The sequence below is a fragment of the Podarcis vaucheri genome, assembly GCF_965113315.1.
Source record: "Podarcis vaucheri genome assembly, chromosome: 2".
NCBI classification, from domain to species: domain Eukaryota; kingdom Metazoa; phylum Chordata; class Lepidosauria; order Squamata; family Lacertidae; genus Podarcis; species Podarcis vaucheri.
Window position 1 is genome coordinate 118,589,606 of NC_138760.1, and position 23,715 is coordinate 118,613,320.

The 23,715-nt window shown below is 46.0% G+C and overlaps 1 protein-coding gene and 1 long non-coding RNA gene across 2 annotated transcripts in view; both read right to left on the bottom strand.

The window, feature by feature from the left end:
* The window catches only part of LOC309525440, a 129,048-nt gene extending 128,436 nt beyond the window's left edge, over positions 1–612 (bottom strand). The window contains exon 1 of the long non-coding RNA XR_014216285.1: positions 73–612. This is a non-coding gene — a long non-coding RNA (uncharacterized lncRNA). The remainder of the gene's footprint in view (positions 1–72) is intronic.
* Positions 613–7,447: 6,835 nt separating this feature from the next.
* LOC309526185 (vomeronasal type-2 receptor 26-like) overlaps positions 7,448–23,715 on the bottom strand; it is a gene marked incomplete at both ends in the record, with an annotated part of 32,229 nt that continues 15,961 nt past the window's right edge. Inside the window, 2 exons of the mRNA XM_082212100.1 lie at positions 7,448–8,301; positions 8,602–8,728. Coding sequence (XP_082068226.1) covers positions 7,448–8,301; positions 8,602–8,728 — 981 coding nt within the window. The remainder of the gene's footprint in view (positions 8,302–8,601; positions 8,729–23,715) is intronic.

Consider the following 23,715-nt stretch of genomic DNA (forward strand, 5'->3'; position numbering starts at 1 on the left):
GCTAGCCTTTAAAGGGGTAGAAGCAGACACAAACAAGGCTCCAGAGTGGGAGCAGAAGCTGCTCTCTGATACGATACGATAATCTTTATTGTCATTGTCCCATACAGAACAACAAAATTGAAAAAATCTACACCAGACATTCAAAAACCAACAAGCCTGCTATCCCAGCTATCCCAGCCTGGTTAACCCCCTGCTAAGCAGTTTAATAATAATAATAATAATAATAATAATAATAATAATAATATTTATACCCCGCCAATCTGACTAGGTTTCCCCAGCCACTCTGGGCAGCTCCCAACAGAGTATTAAAAACATCAAACATTAAAAACTTCCCTAAACAGGGCTGCCTTCAGATGTCTTCTGCAAGTCAGATAGTTGTTTATTTCCTTGACATCTGGTGGGAGGCCGTTCCACAAGGCAGGCGCCACTACCGAGAAGGTCCTCTGCCTGATTCCCTGTAACCTCGCTTCTCACAGTGAGAGAACTGCCAGAAGGACCTGAGAGCTGGACCTCAGTGTCTGGTCTGGATGATGGGGGTGGAGATGCTCCTTCAGTTCTGGGTCTGATCAGTGCCTGATGGGTGACTGTCAGGAAACCATGGTCCCTTGCTGATAAGAAGAAGAAGAAGAGAAGAAGAGTTTGGATTTGATATCCCGCCTTTCACTACCCTTTGGAGTCTCAAAGCTGCTAACATTCTCCTTTCCCTTCCTCCCCCACAACAAACACTCTGTGAGGTGAGTGGGGCTGAGAGACTTCACAGAAGTGTGACTGGCCCAAGGTCACCCAGCAGCTGCATGTGGAGGAGCGGAGACACGAACCCAGTTCCCCAGATTACGTGACTACCGCTCTTAACCACTACACCACACTGGCTCTCAGGAACACAGGAAGAGCCCAACAGGAGGAAGGAAAATGCTCACTCACAGCAAAATAACATGTCTCTCCCTGGCGAAAAGTCTTTACAGTATGACTGTACAGCCATCTATTCCAGCAACAAAATCATCAAGTTTGCTGATGACACTACGGTGGTAGGGCTCATTTCAGGAGGGGATGAGTCCGCCTATCGGGACGAGGTGGAGCGGCTCTGTGTTTGGTGTGGAGAGAACAATCTGGCTCTTAATACGGCTAAGACCAAGGAATTGGTGGTGGATTACAGGAAAAAAAAGGCGGACATTCAGCCCTTGTATATCAACGGGGAACGGGTGGAGAGGGTGGCGGAATTCAGGTTTTTGGGAGTAGCTATCGATCAGGGCATGACTTGGAGCGCACATACCACTGCTCTGGTGAAGAAGGCCCAGCAGAGAATTTATTTCCTCAGACTTTTAAAGAAGAACAATCTGAGTGAGAGACTGCTGGTGTCCTTCTACCGAGGCTCCATAGAGAGCATTCTTACATACTGTATTTGTGCTTGGTTCTCCAGTTGTACAGCTAGGGAGAGGAAGGTGCTCCAGAAGGTCATAACCACAGCCCAAAGGATTATTGGTCATCCTCTCCCATCTTTGGAAGAACTGTACGGTTCCCGTTGTCTTAGGAAAGCAAATAACATCCTGCAGGATTCATCTCACCCGGGACACTGTCTGTTTGCACTACTGCCTTCTGGCAGAAGATATAGAAACATCAAGTCAAAGACAAATAGACTGAAAAACAGTTTCTATCCAAGAGCTGTGGCCCTTTTGAATGCTGTAACTCGTTAGTGTGACCTGGGAGTTTGATGGGTGTGGTGTGGGTGTGGCTGGAATGTGGTTTGTTTGGTTGTTGTTGTTGTCTTGCTTTTGTTGTTTTAAGGGATGGCATCCAATTTCGTTGCACTTTGTGCAATGTTGCACTTGTGTAATGACAATAAAGAATCTATCTATCTATCTATCTTTACAGCTGTAAGCCCTTCCATCTTATGCCTAGGTTGTACCTTTGTGCAAATAAAGCTACATATAGCATAAAATACAACCAGAGTCTCCAGCGACCTTTATTCCAGGTACCTGTTTAAGGTTCTGTGCCTTTAGTGGCATTCACAGCATGGAACCTGGGCACTTTAGGCAGCACCTGCGTCCATCTGGCCCTCCCCACATATTCCTGTCACCATCTGGGGCCCCGCTGCAAATTCCTCAACACTTTTTTTTTGTTAGAGCGTTTATTAATTTTCCAATAAAAGACATCCAATTAACATATCAAATCATAATCCAATAAAAATAAAAAATAAAAAATAAAAAGGTCAAATTATCTTCCGAATTGTAATTTTTGATCTTATGGCTTCCCATAGTCTGAACCTTGAAGCATGTCCAAATCTCAGTCCTGCCTCTTGTTGATATTTCCATATTTCCACATCTCGATTTTATTTTTCCAAACTTCTTTGTCTCTGGCTTTGCGATCCTCAATCATGTCAGAAAACAGATAACTTTTCGTCCGCCGAGTACAGATTTGTTTGTGTAATGTACCTTTTCAACTATTTTTTAATTAGCGCTGCTTCATCTGGCTCCATTCCAATCCGGGCTATTATCCAGCTCTCTGAAGTTTAATATCTTTGCAACTCCCAAATCATTAAACTTTCCCGTCCAGCTGTTGTCAAAACCTTCCTTTTAAGATTTAGAAATACAGTATCTTCCACCTTATTGAATTGCTCTTTGTAGTTATTAGGCAAACTGTTTGCTGTATTGCAATATATCAGTCATTTGGCGATCGATCAGCCTTCCTGGAAACCACCCAGTCCCCCCTCCGGGCCCTAGAGGGAGGCTGCTAGACATCCATTTAGCCTTTTCTCTCGCGCATAATGGAAAAGATCTTTTGCAAGCAGCTGCACTGTATATTGTCCAAAATATTGTCTCAAACCATTGCAGTCAACCAGCAATAAATTCCTGTTTCTCTTAATCAGGGAAGGATTTCAAATTTTCTGGAACTGTGTAGTATGGGAGCACCATTTTATCTTTTGTTCTCCGGTCTTTAACAAGCATTCCAAGTCTTAAAAAAAAAGTTGCCTATGAGTCCCAATTGTAAATAAAAGTCCATCTGCATTCATTTTTTAAAAAAAGCAATTTAAGTTCTTAATGAGGTTTGGCATGAGGAACCAATTGTTGATATTAAGGAAGAAGAAGAAGAAGAAAAAAAACATAGCAAAGACCTCCGCAATCCACACTCTGGGAAAGGCCATACACCAGAGACTCTACATTCTGCAGGGTTTTTCCCCCCAGCTGCTTTGGTTCAAACCATGCCTGTTTATTTTTCAAATCTATTTCTTTTCCCAAACAGATGCTCCCGGCTATGGGAGTGACATCAGAGAGTGCCCGCCGTGACCGTGCTCTTTGACCCAGTGTCCTGCCGGCTGCACCTTAATGCACACCGGCAATCTTGTACAATCCGCAGGTCTTTGAGACAGTCCTCCCCGTGGGGAGGCTGCCAGGGCTAATTACTCCCACATCAGCCCTGAATTATCGGCACGGCTGGGGTCCGGTCTTGTGGGAGTCAGCCATTTCCCACCGCCGGAAACAGGAAGCCGCAAATTCCTCAACACTTTTAAAGGATTGTGTCTGTTTTATTCCGCATTTATTATGGTTTGTAAATAAGTCTCCTTGGAAAAATAAACAGAGTAGAAACTGTTAAAATAAATAACAATAAAGAAAACAAATACACTCTAATTTCTGAGGGCTGCATTCAAGTAAATAGTTGTGCTAGGGGGAGTCACTGCAAGGAGTCCTGCTACCACAACTGGCCTTTCCCAGAGCAGCACTGGAGGATCAGGAGAAACCCCAGAGCAGCACTCAGGGTGAGGAGAGGTCAGCTATTTCCATCAGGCAATGAGAGGAGTGAGCCAGCAGGAAAGAACACTGAGCAAGCTGGAGTTAACTATTTATCAGCCGCAGTTAGCTCTTTATCTGCACAGGAGTGACAGGTGTAATGTGCACAGCAACTCCCACTTGCTGGATCATCATGGACCACTTATAAACAACATCTCCAACTCTTCGAAAGATTCCATCAACGGTGTCTCCGAAAAATTTTACACATCACTTGGGAAGACAGGTGAACTAATATCAGTGTATTGAAGAAGCAAAGATCACCAGTGTCGAAAAAATGATTCTTCAAGGGACACGACAAGGTTGCCCAATTTCCCCACTGCTTTTCATTTCGGTCCTGGAGGTTTTGCTAAATATGATTAGAAGGGACCAATTGATTCAAGGTATTCAGGTCGGAGTTAAACAATACAAACTTAAAGCTTTTGCAGATGATCTTGTTATGACATTACAGGAGCCGATATCTAGTACTAAGAGGGCCTTGGAAGTGATTCAGGATTTTGGTCAAGTGGCAGGTTTTAAACTGAATAAATTGAAAACTAAGGTTTTGGAGAAAAATTTGACGCCGATAGAGAAAGAGAGGTTTCAGAAAGAGACAGATTTAACACTAGTAAAGAAGGTAAAATACTTGGGGGTTAATATGACATCTAAGAATGTGAACTTATTTAAAGACAACTATGAGAAATGCTGGTCAGAGGTGAAAAAAGATCTAGAAATTTGGACGAATTAGAAGCTTTCCTTGCTGGGTCGAATTGCTGTTATTAAGATGAATGTATTGCCAAGAATGTTATTTTTATTTCAATCATTGCAAATCATTGATAAGATGGACTGTTTCAAGAGGTGGCAAAGAGACATATCTAGATTTGTCTGGCAGGGCAAAAAGCCCAGAATAAAATTTAAGATTCTTACTGATGCTAAAGACAGAGGGGGGTTTGCCCTGCCAGATTTTAAACTTTACTATGAGTCAGCAGCCTTTTGCTGGCTGAAGGAATGGCTACTTCTTGAGAACACAGATGTATTGGACCTTGAAGGGTATGATAACATATTTGGGTGGCACACATATTTATGGTATGGCAAGGTAAAAGCACACAAGGCATTTAAAAACCATATTGTCAGGAAAGCATTGTTTAATGTCTGGATAAGGTACAAAGACTTTTTGGAGAATAAAACTCCAAGGTGGCTATCACCTATGGAAACGAAAGCTCTGAAAAAACGCAACATGGAGGCCAAATGACCAAAATATTGGGAAATTCTAGAACAGGAAGGTGACAAATTGAAATTGCAGAGTTATGACAAACTTAAAGAGAAGGTGCAAGACTGGTTACACTACTTTCAAATAAGAGAAGTTTACAACTTGGATAAAAAAATTGGTTTTCAGGTGGAAAAATAAAAGTTAGAAACAGAATTGTTAGAACCCAATGCTAAGACACTTTCAAGAATGTACAATTTGCTGTTGAAATGGAATACTGAGGAAGAAACGGTAAAATCTGCAATGATAAAATGGGCACAAGATATAGGACACAATATTATGTTTGCTGACTGGGAGAAGTTATGGACCACCGGGATTAAATTTACAGCATGTAATGCCTTAAGAGAGAATATTATGAAAATGATGTACAGGTGGTACATGACCCCAGTCAAGCTTTCAAAAATATATCATTTGCCCGATAACAAATGTTGGAAATGTAAAGAGATTGAAGGTACATTCTTTCACCTTTGGTGGACATGCCCAAGGATCAAGGCCTTCTGGGAAATGATATATAATGAACTGAAAAAGGTATTTAAATATACTTTCCCGAAGAAACCAGAGGCCTTCCTCCTGGGCATTGTTGGCCAATCGGTGTTAAAGAAGGATAGAACTTTATGTATGCTACAGCAGCAGCAAGAATTCTCATCGCAAAGCATTGGAAAACACAGGATCTACCCACCTTGGAAGAATGGCAGATGCAACTAATAGACTATATGGAGATGGCGGAAATGACTGGCAGAATCCGAGACCAGGGAGAAGAGTCGGTGGAAGAAGACTGGAGGAAATTTAAAATTTATTTGCAGAAACATTGTAAAATTTTTGAATGTTGATGACATTGAAATGAATTGATGGGGTTCTAGCAACAAGGTAAAAAGTATGAGTGGATTAATAATAGATAAACTAAAAGGAATATGAACTTGCTGAACTAAATTTAAAAAGGGATACAAAAATGGGAGACGTGAGGAAGTCAGGAAAATAAGTTAACTAAAGTGGAGATAAGAAAGAGGGAATTTTTCTTTTTCTTTTATATGTGTCTTTTCTTTTTTCTTTTTTGTGTTTAAATGTTTGTATTTTTGTTTGCATTGTTCTGTTTTTGTTTTCTTTTTTGTTTTTCCAGCTTTATTAATTCAATAAAATATTATTTTTTAAAAAAGAAACAATGATTCTTCAACATCAACTTCGTTGGACTGGTCATGTTGTGCGGATGCCTGATGATCATCTTCCAAAGCAACTACTCTATTCCGAACTTAAAAATGGAAAGCGTGATACTGGTGGTCAACAAAAGAGGTTTAAAGACTGTCTCAAGGCAAATCTAAAAAAATGTAGTATAAACACTGACAACTGGGAAACACTGGCCTGTGAGCGCTCCAGTTGGAGAACAGGCTTTACCAAAGGTACCATGGGCTTTGAAGACATTCAAACTCAGGACACAAGGGAGAAACGTGCTAGGAGGAAGGCACGCTTGGCAAATCCACACCTTGATCAGCTCCTGCCCGGAAACCAGTGTCCCCACTAAGGAAGGACATGTGGATCCAGAATTGGCCTCTACAGTCACTTACGGACTCATTGTTAAACCTGTGTTTATGGAAGACAATCTTACTTGGCTACAAGTGATTGCCAAAGAAGAAGAAGAAAGTGCAGCAACTCTTCTCCAGCAGGTCTTGCCCCAGTAAGGCAGTTGTGGAGACCTCCCTACAATTGCCCAAGCCAACTCAAGCAATCTGAGACTGTGCCTGCACGAAGCTAACTTCCCCTCTGCTCTCTTCATGCCTCTCCTGGTTCTGGGAAACCAGTGGGGAGCAGGAAGGGGAGACACCCATGCTTCTTCACCAGCTGAACTCAGCTCTGCCTCCCTCCTCTCCTGCTTCAGCTTCTGCCTCTTTCTGGATTGCTCTCTGCTACAGACTCCTCCCTGCTCACTAAGCCCTGTTTCCCTCTTCAGCTTCTGACACCTCCCCACAGTCTTCTCCCTCTGACCACTCACCATCGTCTCACCCCTAATCCCCAGGCTCTGAGCCTCCTTCCCAAGCTGGGACCTGCAACTATTACCTCACAGCCAACCAGTCTGTGACATCCAAGGAGAAATACTAGGATTGCTGTAGCAATCTCTTTAGCGGCATGTTTATTTCCACCGTGAAATCAGACCTTGCAAAATGGGTCTGGTGAAAACATAGGTCCATTAGTTAAATAAAACCCAATAATGTTAACATGATTCTACTTGGATTCCGATAGGAATAAAGTGGGAAATGTCTATATTTAAAAGAAAAGGGCTCCGACCATCCCATTGTCATTAGAGACCAGTTTCCTTTCTGATTCAAGTGAAGGAAGGAAGTAGTCAGGGAATGAATGCTGCAGGCATGTATATTGATTTTATTAATGCCATGCTATGAAAAATGTACTAATATTAGAAACCATCTTTACATCACACCATCAGATGCTCCTTTTTATTCAGATCTGGCCTCAGGACGATAATGTAGGACTTGGGGATGAAGATGCAACCCAGTAACCCCGAACTGGAGGCCAAGATAGAGAAGATCTGCACGGCTACCATATATTTCCCCTTGGTGCTCAGGTAGGCTGGCACAAAGGACACCCAAACACTGCAAAACACCAGCATGCTGAAGGTGGCTAGGAAAGCCACCGTGAAGCAGACGGCCGCCAGAAAGCCCATGTAGCCAAGGGCAGAAGAAAACATGGCAACAGAGCCTTCATTACATTGCAGAATGATCTGCCCAGGCTGGGAGTGCATGTCAAAGTCTGGGAAGGGGGGAGACATTCCCAGCCAGACCATGCAGATGCCCCCTTGGACACTGGAGAAAGACAAGACCAGGCAGTTGGCCAAGCTCTTGCCCAGCCATTTCCTCATCTGGCTCCCTGGCTTTGTGGCCATAAACGCCACCACCACCGTGATGGTCTTTGCCAACAGGGAAGACACGGCCACGGAGAAGATGATGCTGAAGACAGTTTGTCGGAGAAGGCAGGTCCACTTCTGGGGCCGACCGATGAATAAGAAGGAGGACAAGAAGGAGAGCAGGAGGGAGACAAGGAGCAAGTAGGTGAGGTCCCGGTTGTTGGCCTTGACTATTGGTGTGTCAAAGTGTTTAATGAAGATTCCCAAAAGAAAACCAGCAGTCAGGGACAATAGCAGGGCGAAAGAAGCTAGGATCGTCCCCAAAGGTTCTTCGTAGGACAAAAAATGTATAATCTTGGGGACACACTGATCTCTGTGTAGATTGGAATTCTGATCATCTGGACATTTGTTGCAAAGCTTTGCATCTGAAAAACACAAGAGTGACTTCAGTGTTGCCAATATAAATATTACAGCCATGACATTTGATAGTCTATAACATACCAACAATTCTGTGATTCTTATCTGATTACTGTATTTTGGGTTGTTGGTTTGCGTTGAAGCAATTTTGGGCTATAATTTGGGGTCAAAGTATTAAGGGCCAGCATATCCCATTGAGCTCCTTTAATGGGGCAAGACCCCCCTCCATAGGTACCAATGACTAGAATTGAAGGTGATTTTCTACTATGAAAAGGCAACTTCTTAAATATCCTTTCAGGGACATTTACCTTCCTGAATGGAGATTGTTCCTTCCATGCATTCAACACAAGCATAGCAGCAGATTGGTTCTCCCTCCTTAATGGCCTTGGCATATCCTGGACGACAATTTTCGGTACACCTTGAAAGAGGCACGTTCTAGCCAAAATGAGAAAAAGCATCAAGCAGAAGATGTTAGGATTTTGTGGATAGGAGCCATAGAGTGTTGGGATTTGCAGGATGCTGAGTAAGTCTGCAGGCTTCAGTTTGCAACAGGCTGATGCAATACTCTGTGAAGTGCTGGGTCAGAATGACTCAGCAGTAATGTGATTGGCTGTCACCTGTTTTAAAAGAAAAGCCTGTTCAACAGTAATTGTGGTGCTGTGGTGTAGAGTCTTTGTTTGCCTCAAGGTGCAGGTACTCTGTCTGAACTGCTTCTGTAAATATTTGTATATATATTTAGCTCACATTAAACAAGACTGCACTAAAGAACCTGGGACTCTGAGCGTTCTGTTAAAAGCGCCACGAGGAATTCACGACAGGGTTATGGGCCCAGCACGCTTCCGCTGCGCAAGAGTACAGGTGGCAGTTATCTAGCCATGGGTGCTGGAGGTGAGCTGCAGGGATGGAGCAGTCCAGAGCTGGCGTGTTGCTGAAGAAGCTGACGGCCACGAACTACAGCATCTGGTTGGTCCGCATGCAACACTTCCTCAAGCGTGAGGACATGTGGAAAGTGGTGGAAGATCCACCGCAGCCCCCTGAGGAGGATGAGGAGGATGATGAAAAGCTGGCACTTGCAGAGGCCCAGCTAGAAAAGGATGAGAAAGCTTTGGCTACGATCATCCTTGGAGTGGACGACAGCCAGCTAGTCTACGTAGCTGATAAGGTGACGGCAAGTGAGGCGTGGAATGCGCTCAAGGCTGTCCATGTGCGGGAGACAGCTGGTTCGCTGATAACACTGACCAGGAGAATGTACCGGTGTCGGAAGAAACCGGGGGACTCCCTGGTGAACCACCTAAAATTCCTAACAGGCTGTTTCCAGGAGCTAGCCTTAAGAGGGAGGCCTGTGGGGGAAGAGGACAAAGTCTTTATAGTCCTGAGTTCCCTTGATGACAGCTATGATATGCTGGTCAATTCCCTCGAGTCGGTAGAGACTGATAAGCTGACTCTGGAATATGTTACCAGACGGTTGTATGCAGAGGAGGACAGGTGTGCAGAGTGAAAGTTGACCTCAGCCCAGCTGTTGGAGCTTCCCAGAGGGAACAACAGCCGGGAAGAGCAGAGGTGTCAGGAGCCGGAGAAACAGCCAGGAGGAGCTGCTTCACACCAGCCGGTGGTCAACAAAGTAAAAAGGTGTTTTTGCTGCAAGTCCAGTGGACATCTGCTTCGGGACTGCCCGAGGAAACAACAAAAACAGCAGAAGCACAGGAGGCAGCAGAGAGAGTCTACCGCTTGGGTGTCTGCAGATGGTCAAGAAAATGAAGAGCTGTGGGTTCTGGACAGTGGAGCTTCTCAAATGTTTTGTAAAAGAAAAGCATTGCTAACTGATGCTAGGGCTTCAAACAAAAAACATGTAAGTCTTGCGACAGGCCAGAAAGCTAATGTAGTCTGTGAGGGGGAGATTGTGTTCCCACAGCTGGGACACACATTCAGGAATGTGTTGTGTGTACCTAGTTTGCAAAACAATCTCCTGAGTATTCCTGACTTGGCAAAAGCAGGCTTTGAAGTAAACTTTGTGGGAGATCAGTGCCAGATAAAGCAAAATGGGGCAGTATTGGCAAATGCTAACCTTAGAACTAATATGTATGTACTGCAGTGTGAGTCTAAGGTTGCGAATGTGCAAAATGTCCCGACCCATGATATGTGTATTCATCTGCTGCACAGACGTCTGGCTCATGCTAGCTTTAAGGTGCTAAACAAAACATTGGAGTTGTGTGGGGGGATGAAAAACATAAAAAGTTGTGATAATTACTTAGACTGTAATTTCTGCAAGGAGGTTAAAAGCAGGGCTTGCCGAGTAGCAAGAGCAAGCCAGAGAGAAACAAAAAAACCACTGGAGTTGATTCATGCTGATGTAACTGGTCCTTTTCCACCAAGTGTCTCCCGTAACAAGTACTGTTTGATGCTAGTGGATGACTATTCTAGATTTGGCTGGGTCTATCCATTAAGGCGATCACTGCAGATGGTGACAGCAGTCACGAAATTAAAAGACATCTGCTCCTTGGGAGAAAGGCGATGGCAAACCTAGAAAGCATCTTAAAAAGCAGAGACATCACCTTACCAACAAAGGTCCGCATAGTTAAAGCCATGGTTTTCCCAGTAGTGATGTATGGAAGTGAGAGCTGGACCATAAAGAAGGCTGATCGCCAAAGAATTGATGCTTTTGAATTATGGTGCTGGAGGAGACTCTTGAGAGTCCCATGGACTGCAAGAAGATCAAACGCATCCATTCTTAAGGAAATCAGCCCTGAGTGCTCACTGGAAGGACAGATCGTGAAGCTGAGGCTCCAATACTTTGGCCACCTCATGAGAAGAGAAGACTCCCTGGAAAAGACCCTGATGTTGGGAAAGATGGAGGGCACAAGAAGAAGGGGACAACAGAGGATGAGATGGCTGGACAGTGTTCTCGAAGCTACAAACATGAGTCTGACCAAACTGCGGGAGACAGTGGAAGACAGGAGTGCCTGGCGTGCTCTGGTCCATGGGGTCACGAAGAGTCGGACACGACTAAACGACTAAACAACAACAACATCCATTAAGGCAAAAGTCTGAAGTTGCCCAAACTTTGAAGTTCTGGGTAAGAAGGGTAGAAAGGCAACTTGGCCAAAAGGTGTGCTCTATTCAGACAGACAGGGGAGGAGAGTTTATGGCAAGCTCCCTAAGAAACTGGTTGCGTTCCCAAGGGATTAAACATAGGCTTACCAATGTGGCGACGCCTCAGGAGAACGGAGTAGCAGAGCGTAGGGGAGGTGTCTTGCAGACACAAATGAAAGCATTGTTAGCAGATGCAAATCTTCCAATTAAGTACTGGGCTGAGAGTATTAAGACAGCGAATTATATTGGAAATCGTTTGTGGTCAAGGGTACTAGATGACATACCCTATAAGATTCTCTATAACAAATGTCCCAGTTTGCAACATTTGAGAATCTTTGGGACAAAGACATGGGTTGACATACCTGTAAAAAACCGAAGAAAAGGTGGGAAAAGGGCACAGCAGTTGCTATTTCTTGGGTATGAAAGCGGTACGAAATCCTACAGGTTTGAAGATGATAAAAAATCTTTTGAGTTATAGTCGGTCAGCCAGCTTTAATGAGCAAAGAAATTGGCCCAAGATACATGCAAACCTGCTGCCAGAAAAAGTTTTACTGCCGAGCATACCTGATAAGGCAGTTGAAACAAAGCTAAGAATTGGCAGCTCTCCCAGAGAAACTGAAAGGGAGGAGGTAAAGACTGAGCATTTTTCTCCAGCTGCTAGCATGGAGCAGGGGGGGGGAGTGCAACAGGGACAGGAGGAGGTAAATCTCCAGAGTCAATCCACCCCAAAAGCAGTCCTGAAGGTAGTCCAGGGGGTGAGATTAATGAACCAAGGAGGTCTGCAAGAAGTAATAAAGGTCAACCTCCAGCCCGTTATGGGTTCCCAACCACCATAAACCAGGTTTGTGTAACTGAGCCAGAAAACTTTGAAGAAGTGCAAGAGTTACTTACTCTAGAGAAAGAGGTGTGGTTAAAGGCAATGCAGGCAGAGTATAACTCTCTGCTAAACAACAATGTGTTTGTACCTACAGAATTGCCTGAAGGTAAAAAGCCCATAAGCTGTAAGTGGGTTTTTAAAGTGAAAAAGCTGGCTGATGGTAGTTGTCAGAGGAAAGCCAGGCTGGTTGCAAGGGGCTTTACACAAAGGAAAATGATACATTATGATGAAGTGTTTGCCCCAACAGCAAAGGCTGAAACAGTAAAATCAGTTTTAGCAATGGCAAGTCTGAGGGGGTTAAAAGTTAATCATTTTGATGTTGCCTCAGCATATTTAAATGCTCCTATTGATGCCGAGGTGTATTTACAGCAGATACCAGGTTATGAGCTGGAAAAAGACAGCATGGTGTGAAAGCTGCAAAGGGCACTATATGGTTTACACCAAAGTGCACGTCTATGGCATGAATGCATAGACACAACTTTGAAAAAGATGGGATTCAAACAAAGCCTGGCTGATTCCTGTTTATATTCAGCAATGGTGCAAGGAAGCGTTTGTTATTTACTTTTGTATGTTGATGATATCTGTCTAATAACAACTGCACAAAAGCAAGTGTCTTGGTTTATAAACAGCCTAGGTAACAAATACAAACTGAAGTATTTGGGAGAGATTCAAAATTACTTAGGAGTAGAGGTTCAGAGAAATGAAGAGGGTGTCTACTCTCTGAGTCAGAAGGAAAAAATCGAAAAGTTACTGAAGACATATGGAATGGAGAGGGCAAATGAGGTTGACACTCCCATAACTACCCAGTACAAACATGAACCAGAAGGGCAAAAATGTGAGAATGCAACAGTGTTTCATTCTCTGTTGGGTTCTCTGTTATATTTAAGTTGTTGGACAAGACCCGACATAACATTGGCAGTGCACATGTTAAGCCAAAGAAGTGCAGACCCAGCTCAGAGAGATTGGGTAGCACTTAAAAGAATCCTAAGGTATCTGAAAGGCACAAAAGATTACAAACTGGTGCTGGATACAGGATATGATCAGCAAGTGTATGCATACGCTGATGCCAGCTGGGGGGATAGAGAAAATGGAAAGTCTACCACTGGCTATGCCATATATATTGGAAATGCCCTGGTTTAGTGGAAGTCCCAGAAACAAACATTTGTTGCCACAAGTACTTGTGAAGCAGAGTACTCAGCCATAAGTGAATGTGTGTCACAAATAGAGTGGTTTGCTTGCCTAACAAAAGAGCTTGGAATACCTTCTGAAATGCCAATCACTGTGCTAAGTGACAACATGGCTGCACAACAGCTTGCTAACCAACAGAACTTTAAGAGCAAGAGAAAACATATTGCTATAAGATACGGAAATGTGAAAAATGCTTTGGAAAGAAATGTGTTAAAGGTACAGCACTGTAACACAAAATGTAATGTGGCGGATTTGTATACAAAATGTTTGGATGGTCCTAAATTTCGAGACTTAAGAGAATTATTAGGTCTCAAGCCTTTGACTTAAGGAGGAGTGTAGGGATTCGCAAGATGCTGAGTAAGTCTGCAGGCTTCAGTTTGCAACAGGCTGATGCAATACTCTGTGAAGTGCAGGGTCAGAATGACTCAGCAGTAATGTGATTGGCTGTCACCTGTTTTAAAAGAAAAGCCTGTTCAACAGTAATTGTGGTGCTGTGGTGTAGAGTCTTTGTTTGCCTCAAGGTGCAGGTACTCTGCCTGAACTGCTTCTGTAAATATTTGTATATATATTTAGCTCACATTAAAGAAGACTGCACTAAAGAACCTGGGACTCTGAGCGTTCTGCTAAAAGCGCCGCGAGGAATTCACGACATAGAGTGCAGCTAGGATTGAATCATACAATGGGTTTAGGACTGCAGCATAAGATATGCAGGTGTCAGTTTGCTGCCAACAGGCCAAGACCATAGTATTGCTTGGTCTGAGGTATCTAAGAGAATAAGATGTGATTAATTATTTGACCCACCTGTTTGAACCACCTGGGCCACACAATGGCGTTCTGGTCAATGGCAAACTTGATTTTCTCTGGAGATGCTGATCTCTGTACACTCCCAACTTTCAACCCAACAAGGGACTTATTGGGAAACGCCACCCAGTTGACAATGTCAAAGTCAGCTGCCAGCTCCCCATTCTCATCCATGGAAAAGTTGTAAAGGTGGAGGTTTCTTAGGAAAGAGTGCAGCTAAAATGGTACAGGAAAACACACCCAGAATTAGCAAACGAGGAACAAATCTGCATACATGAGCCTTGCCCACTTGGAGCAATGGTGCAGTCCCTCAAGGACTCAGCTAGGTGCATTAACCCATTGAGATATTGAGTATTACTAATGTAATACAAAACACAATTACTATTTATGTATCAGAAAAAGATTGAAAAGAACAACTAGCAGTATCATAATACCACCATAGAATTTTTTTTCTGTTTGCTGCTTTCCCACAGGTATTTGTCTGCTACTGTCTGCCCAGCCATAAGGTGGGTGAGGACCCTGCCTTGGGTAGTGGAAGGCCAAGAGGCAAGGCCCACATGGAAGCCTTTGGCAAAGAAGCAGCCCTGGCAGTGGCACCAGCTGCTGGTGAGATCTCATTGGAAGCTGCTGTCCCCGCCACCTCCACTTTGGGAAATAGGGGCAGGCTGCTGGATCCTGGAATTTTGCCCCAAAACATGCCCAGAGAGGAGGAAATAACCGCCCCCCCCTTTTACAAGGATCCACACTCGACTCTGTGTATATTTCAGAGATGCATCAGAAACTTGACGAAATGGGTTTTCCTCAGATACGGGTTTGAAAAATCACCTCTGTCCAGACCTTCAATATGTCCTCAAATATGTATTTAATTAATGAGCTAAAGTTTGATGGTGCGTGAGAGAAAGGATTGTTATTATTATTATTAATTGGATTTATATACTGTTCTTCATTGAAAGATCTCAGAGTGTGTCACAAGATAAAAACACAAGATCCTACCTGCCACGGCTGTAGTCTTTGAAGATCCATCTTAGCACTTCCCACCATGGCCCTCTGGCTTGGTTTGGATGAGTATACAGCACTCAGGACACTTGCCATGGCCTGGATAGTGTTGTAAATACTGTAGCTGTCTTGAGACAGCGTTCTCTCAGTAAAATCTTGTGACAAGGTCCCCAGTTCTTTATTCTCTGTGCATCTTTTCTGGACTCGCTCAGAATTCCTTGAAAGAGAACACTTAAATGATGTCTTTATAAACTGGATGATTTCAGGAGCATATGGTTCAAATGTTTCATATTTTGCCTTCTTTGTCTGGATTAAGAAGGACAAAGAAGCAGGGACAGAGTGGGGATCATAATGAGCTATTAGACTCAAAGTGAGATCCTGAAGAACTGTTGAGACCCAGACTTTCCCCACTGTTTTTTTAACCATTTTCGCACTTAGTGTGATATACGTGTTTACAATAATAGTGGATCGAACGCTTCCATGGTAGACAACTACATTGACTTCATGCTGTCTGAGAAATGAATTCAGGTGCTTTGGATTATAAGCCTCAGTTTCTTTGATACTTTCTGAGAAGGCCACACAAATATCATTCTTTGTGACCGCAGCTGTGAAGGTCCTCATGAACCTTTCTCCATCGTCATTGTCTGGTGCAAGGAGACCGATCCACGTCCATTTGAAATGCAGGAGCAATTTGACCACAGCCAGGTGAGGAGCTTCTTGTTTTGGGACCATCCGATAGGAGAAAGGGAACTGAGATTTATCAGTTGATGCACGACTAGCAAAACCATAACTGACCTAGGAGAAAAAGGAAGAGTTTGGGTTTTTCAATTGTATTCAGGACCAAGTGCAACAATGGGGTGATTTATGTTGCAGCCAGATCACCCTCACATCCTAAATTTTATAGAAATTTATTTGTGTATGCTACTACAGCAGCAAGAATGTTACTTGCCCCAAAGTGGAAAGAAGCAGAAATCCCAAATAGGAAGAATGGATGCAAAAACTCATGGAATATGGAGAAGTGGCAAAACTTACTGGAAGAATGAGAAATCAAGATAACAAACTTTTTATAAAAGCATGGAAATGGTTTATTGAATATTTACAGATAAATTGTAAACAGATAAAAACATTAGCAGGATTAATGTAATAACCTGCAGTTTTCTAAGAGCATATATTTACAGTAGATAAATAAATGAGCAAGTTAAATGAACTTGGATATGCAGAAGGTATTAAAAAATAAATTTAAGGAACTGCAAAAGAGGGAGAAGAAAGTCAAAATTTGATCTGTTTAATTGATTGTAAAACTAATGAAATGTATAAATTTGAAAAAAATATTTTAAAAACCTAATAAAAAACCTAAACCCATGAATAACTAAGAAAATGTTCATCATTATGATTGGTTAGTTGTATCTGAACTTGAGAGCCAAGATTTTTATGTATTTAAAAGGTATATTGCCTGCTTTTGGAGCACACATTCCAAAATGTGGTACTCTACATAAGCTAAATGCACAAAGTGAAATACAGTGTTATGAGCTTGGCAATGCTGTGGGTGGGTATGCTGTATTCAGAAACCCTTCTAATTCCTCAATCCAGGAAATCGAAGCAAAGATTCAAATTGTTGAATAGCCAGACAAGGCTCTTGGTCATGGCCCCATAAGTATGGGCCATTAAGGACACTAAGGGAGTGGCTCTGTGCTGGGCCCATCTCCCTCAACTCAGTGGTAGTTAGAAATACAAAAGGCAGAGTGGAATTATGTGAGCTGGAAGCTGGAAGCAAAGCTGCAGGCTGGGAAGACCGAGAGAAAGGCATGCCTGATTTCTGCTGTAATTGAAGCCCTGCAGGTTTGGGAGAAGAAAGGTCCTCTTGGGGTGTTAATGAAAGGGACATCGGTTTTCAGACCAAGAATGTAAAGATCAGGCAGCAAAGTTTCTTAAAGAAAAAGTTTTTATTTGGTTTTGCCAGACAAAAGCAAAAGGGTGCATTTCAGTAAAATGAGAAAATGCCCACCCTCCAAAGGGGGTGGTCTACTTATATACCTTTCTTGCTAAGCATAGTTCAGCCCCTTACCCCTCCCATCTATTGCATATTCATCATAGCTCTACCAATCAGATTGGTGGCTGCCGTGTTCGGTTTCAAGCTTGCACTAATCACTAGATGGCGCTGCTGGCTTATAAGCTGCTTGACCTCTTCACTATTTCCAGTAAATGGGCCCCTAGCCCACACATTTCTGGGAATGGGCTGTGGTTTCTAAATAGAGCCCATCTCCGGGGTCTTGCGGTCTTCGTGGTGGGCAACATCCTGTTATTGTGTTAGTCAGGGGCTCGTTTCTCAGAAATAGCTTAGTACATGCAAAATTCCCCTAACCACAAGCATGCAACTGCTGTTCTTGCAAAATATAACAGAGACCTGGTTTGCTCTTAGCTGGCTCTTCTAGAGAATAGAAAATGGCCTTTTGCCTGGTAAGGGTACAAGATAAGATGGCTCCCGTCTGGCTCTCTCAGTCTTCACCCCTTCATTCCCCCCTTTCCATCCCGAAGATGCAGAACCCAGGTCAAGGTTCCTCATCTTCGGTTGATGGACCTATAGATGCAAAATCGTAGAGAGCCAGAACCTGTGTGCGTGTTGCTGCATTAACTGAGCGGCTCACCATTTGGCGTACAATCTGAATAAGACAAGGCACAAAGCATGATAAGGCGATTACAATAAGAAAGAAAACCAGAACCACAAGTAAAATCTCCTTTAACCATGACCATCCTGGGAGCCAAGAGGTAAGCCAATTCCAAATACTGGGAAGACCTGTACCATCTTGACTAATCTTGTGGAACAAGTCAGCTTGCTTCTTAATGCGCTCAACATCATTCTCCACACGTTTACTTTGGTTGTATATGGATGCTAACTCCCTAATGCGCCAAATATCTGTCAACACGCGTTGGTCTCGGTTAATGTATACGCAGCAGGAGGAGTTCAGAAAGGCACAAACCCCTCCCTGGCTGGCCAGTAGGTAGTCCAAAGCAATCCTGTTCTGTAAGGTGGTAGCGGCCATCTGCCTGATTTCCAGCTGAAGGGCCATAAGGGCATCAGCTGTGGAGTTAGCCACTAGAGCCATTTGTGCCAGCTCTTCCTGCAGGGAGGTTAAAGCATCTGCGGTGGAGGCCGCAAAGATCTCCAGTGAGGCTGAAATATTGACCAGTGCTCGTTCTACCTCATAAACTCCAAGGCCAGGGAAAAACGCTCTCATAAAGGAGTGAAAGCCGGTGTTTCTGACCACCAGGGGGTTGTCCGCCCTGCGGTAGTGGGGGCGGGCCACTCCCGGGAAGGTGTCATGGATCGTGAGGCCTGGGGCCAAGGTTCCTAGGGTGCAGGTCCCATACCAATTGCGAGGCAATGTCTTGTAAGCTGTGTGATCGCAAAGCCAGAACCATCCCTTTTTCCACCCTGGCGTTGCAAGGGGCCCGGTGGCGTAGTGCCAGGGGTGGTGTAAGGTCTGTTTAGCGCGAGTCACATTATGTATGTAAGTACACCCTGAGTGATTGCCCACAAAAACCTCGTCTGGAATGTCCGGCTGCCACCAATCGTCAGGGGGAGTATGGTTCCTGTAGTAGGCTTTCCAAACGGCACTGTCCACAGGTGGTATACTCCTGTGGATGCACGGGCCTCCCTCTATGACCCTGTCAAGTCTCCAAATGTGGTGTTGGGGAACCCTGTAGGAGTCGTTCAGCCATGGGGGCCCAACTATCAGCAGACGTAGAAAAGAAGTTGCATTCATAGAGAAAGGTACTCCCGTTATGGGGATCCCCTGCCCCATATGCATGGGGACGTGCACGCATACCCAACATTCTGACCTATTCAGGCTCTTGGCTACCGCCGTTGTCATGTTTAGGAAGGTATTGTCCTTCCACCCCGTGGCCATTTGCGAGGTGAGGACCCATAGGAGCCAGAGGATGACCTGATTCCTCATCTTGTTCAGTACCGCAGAACAGGGGACTGTACCACCAACACAGGAATCCTACAAAAATGGCAATGCCGCAAGCAAAAAGGAGGGTGGCCCACCAAGGCCAGGGCATGGGGCTTCTAACTTCTGGCCGTGCTACGGCGTGAACAGCGTGCACACACGTAGCGTTCCCACTCTTCCCAGGGAAAGGTGTCTGTCCGGAAGTGGAACACTGCTAGGCCTTGGGAACTGCGGGGGTGGCGGTAGACCCTGTAAGTTTCGAAGACGGGGCCCACTCCCCGGATGAGGCCGAAGGGCCTAAGAGCCCACTCCTGAGCCTCCGAAGCTCTGTAGACCAGCCACAAGGGAAGAACGGGGTGTTGACGCAGGGTAAATGTATAGTGGCCACACCTGAACGCTCCTTCCTGCAAAAAGAAGCTGCTCCGGGTTACTGGCCGGGCAAACCACGTGTAACACTGTTGTGCTGACCAGTCCTCGTGATAGGGTTCTAACGGGGAAGGGCGTCTCTGCATGCGGTGAGATTTCTATATCTAGTTACCAAGATACCAGCGGTAGCGTCCTTCCTGGGCCTGGCGATATGCAACGTCCAGGAGCTCCGCTAGTTCAGGACCCCTAACGTTCCAGGGCCTATACCAGGGTCTGGATTCTTCTGAAGCTAGGAGTACTGTCTGCCGGCCTGCTGGTCCTATTGGGTGGTTGTCGCCCACGTGGCCTCTAACCAGGGCGAAGGGAGGCTGAAACCCTGGGGTGGCAACCCTTATGCAGCCACAAGAATATCCTGCCACATCCACAGGTATTGGGTGTGGGGTCACCAAGCCTATTAGTTCAGGTCTTACTCTGGGATTTTGGGAGGTTCGAGCCACCACAACAACCACAGGTGGGGCTGCGGGATTTACGGGTACTTGTTCAGCAATCTCAATACGCCCCGGGGTCAAGCTCCCTCCCATTCAACACCTGAGCCAATATTCCTTCAACACCCGGGTCAGGGTCCGGGCGTGGTATGCCAAATGGGGTTGGTACTGTGCTCCACCTCCCCGGTCCAGTGCTCTCCCCCCCCTTAGGCAGTGGGATATCTCCCCTCCAAAACAGGAGCGGGCGAAAACTCGATAGAGTTCGACCGTTTCCTCGACTTCGCGTAGGAGCAATACCCACGTGCGTTGGGACGTGTCGTGGACAAGGAGCCACAGAGGGTAAGTGGGATGCCTCACTGCCGCTGCCCTGTGAGGCCCCCGCTCCCAATAGCCGACAAGGACGCCGTCCCTTACCACCGGTAGGACGAACCACTCGTAGCAGAGGTCAGCAGGCCAGAAGGATTGGTATGGCTCGGTGGGGTCAGGACGATAGGACATAGAACAAAACGGTAGGCACAGAATAGAGAAAGGGGAAAGTCTCTGTGAAAGTCTTTGTGATGATCAGTCGCAGGAACAGTTGCCCGTGGCCTGACGCGCTTCCGGTGGCGTCAGACGCAAGGTGATGATCCGTCGCAGGAACCGTTGCCCGTGGCCTGACGCGCTTCCGGTGGCGTCAGACACAAGGGTTCTTGGAGAGAGTCAATTTCAGAGGGTCAGCAGGGTTGCTTTTGCACGTCCAGACACCCTCAGACTTCTTCAGACGTGTGTGATGGATCCAGGGAGTCACCTCGGCTACTTTCACCGCGGTAGGAGTGGAGAGGAGGACGGTGTACGGGCCTCGCCACTTCGGGATGAGAGGGTCGCGCTTCCACTCTTTCAACCACACGGAGTCCCCTGGCTGGAACTGGTGGACCGGCTCAGCGAGACTGCAGGGTGTGCGCTCGAGGGTGTACCTGGAAAGGGAAGCAAACACACGGGACAAGGATTGCACTTGTTCCTGGGTAATATGGTCTCCCACCCGGCCCAAACTGGCGGGGAGGTCTCTGACGAAAGGGGGTGGCCTGCCATACAAAAGTTCAAAGGGTGACAGTCTCAGTCTCTTGGTTGGAGCACTCCGGACCCGAAACAAAGCAAGGGGCAGGACATCTATCCAGCATAGTCCTGTCTCTTGTGTCAGTTTGGCCAAATGGGTCTTCAGGGTGCGATTCATGCGTTCGGTTTTCCCTGAGCTCTGGGGTCGGTACGCTGTGTGGAGCCTCCATCTAATCTGCAGCGCTTTGCATACTTCTTGCACAACCTTATCGATGAAGGCCGGCCCATTGTCGCTGCCAATACTTCTGGGGAGGCCAAAGCGGGGTAGGAGTTCATTCAATAGTTTCTTGGTCACCTCACGAGCTTTTTCTGTTCTAGTGGGGTAGGCCTCTGTCCAGCCCGTCAGGGTGCAGACAAACACAAGCAGGTATTTGATGCCCCTTGCGGATGGTAGTTCAGTGAAGTCCACAATCAGGCTTTCCATAGGGGTAAAGCCAACGTGTTGTACTCCCGGTGGAGGGAGGTGGCCTTGTCTGGGGGTGTTCTTGGCGCACAGGACACACCTCTGAGATATAGCAGCAACTAATTGAGCAAGGTTAGTGATATAGAAAAGTCTCCCAAGGTGCGCCCTGGCAGCTGGACCCCCCAGATGAGTGGATTCGTGGTAGTTCTTCACAATCACGGAGGCCAGATGTTGGGGCACAAACACACGGTTGTCAGGTAGACGGAACCATCCTTCCTGGAGTGTCGCTCCTTCCTGGCATGCCCACTGCTTTTCTTCAGGTGTGTAGCGTGGTTGCACGTCGTCTGGAGTGAATTCTGGGATGAGGGCTGCATTGAGTGCTGGTGGAGGTTTCAGAGCTGCTTCCCGAGCCGCACTGTCTGCCTTCCGGTTGCCCCTAGTGACCATGTCCCTGCCTCTCCCGTGGCCCTTGCAGTGCATCACGGCAATCTTTTCGGGACCCCATACCGCTTCCAGTAGGGTCTCAACTTCTGGACCGTATTTCAGGGCTTTCCCGTGGGCTCCGATCAAGCCCCGCTCCTTCCAGAGGGCTCCATGCGCATGCAGGGTTAAGAAGGCGTACTTGGAATCTGTGTAGATGTTAGCCTTACATCCAGCTGCCAATTGCAGGGCCCTGGTTAGTCCAATCAACTCGGCCTTTTGGGCAGAGGTGCCGGGGGACAGAGGTTCTGCTTCCACAACTTCCTCATTGGTCACTACAGCATACCCGGCTTTCCGGACGCCGTCCAGGACGAAACTACTACCATCTGTGTAGTATACAACGTCTGGATTCTTCAGCGGCTCATCCTTCAGGTCCGGTCTACTGGAATAAACCTCATCCATCACTTGGAGACAATCGTGGTGTTCTATAGTATCTGTGTCAGGCAAGGGCAGTAGAGTAGCTGGATTGAGGGTATTGACAACTCGTAGATGTATTCTGGGGTTTTCACACAGCAGGCCTTGGTACTTGGCCATGCGAGGGTTGGTCATCCAATAGTTCCCCTTAAATTCCATAAGGGTAAGAACGGAGTGGGGCACATTCACATGCATTTCTTGGCCGAACGTGAACTTGCCTGCTTCTTCTACTATGGTGGCGGTGGCGGCCACGGCCCGCATACAGGGTGGCCATCCTTTCGCTGTGGGGTCTAATTGTTTGGAGAGGTAGGCGACGGGCCGATTCCAACTGCCTAGCTTCTGAGTCAGGACCCCAGCGGCTACGCCGTTTTGTTCATGCACATACAATTGGAATGCTTTTCCGGGATTTGGCAAACCCAGGGCTGGTGCGGCCATGAGGCATTGTTTAATAGTCTCAAAGGCTTCTTGTTGTGCCGGCCCCCATTCAAAGGGATCTCTTTCTCCTCCTCTAGTACTCTCATTGAGGGGTTTGGCTAAAATACTGAAGGCTGGGATCCAGATTCTGCAAAAGCCTGCTGCTCCTAGGAAACCCCTCAACTGTTTTCTGGTAGTGGGTTCCTTCATGCAACAGATGGCTTCCTTTCTCTCAGGGCGCAGTGCCCTCTGCTGGTGTGACACATTAAAACCTAAGTACTTCACTTCTTCTTGACATAATTGAGCTTTCTTTCGGGAAACTTTGTATCCTGCCTCCCACAGCAGGTGGAGCAATTCTTCGGTGCCCTCCCTACAAGTCTCATAGTCCACTGCCGCAAGAATGATGTCATCAACGTACTGGAGCACCACCTTGTGGCCAGGCACGGAATTGTACCGCGCCAGGTCTTTTGCCAATGCTGTGCCAAAAAGAGTGGGGGAGTTCTTAAACCCTTGGGGAAGTCTCGTCCAAGTGAGTTGCCCTTTTGTACCGGTCACTGGATCCTCCCACTGGAAGGCGAAAAGGGGTTGGCTTTGAGGGGCCAGGCGGCAACAGAAAAAGGCATCTTTAAGGTCTAGAACGGTGAAGAAGGTGGCTTCCGGTGGGATGAGACTTAATAAGGTATATGGGTTTGGCACGTTGGGGTGTAGGGTCTCTGTGGCTTGGTTGACGACCCTTAAGTCCTGTGCTGGACGGTAGTCATTGGTGTGAGGCTTTTTAACTGGCAGTAGAGGGGTGTTCCATTCAGATTGGCAAGGTTTGAGTAACCCATACTGAAGTAAACGGTCTAAATGTTTCTTTATTCCTT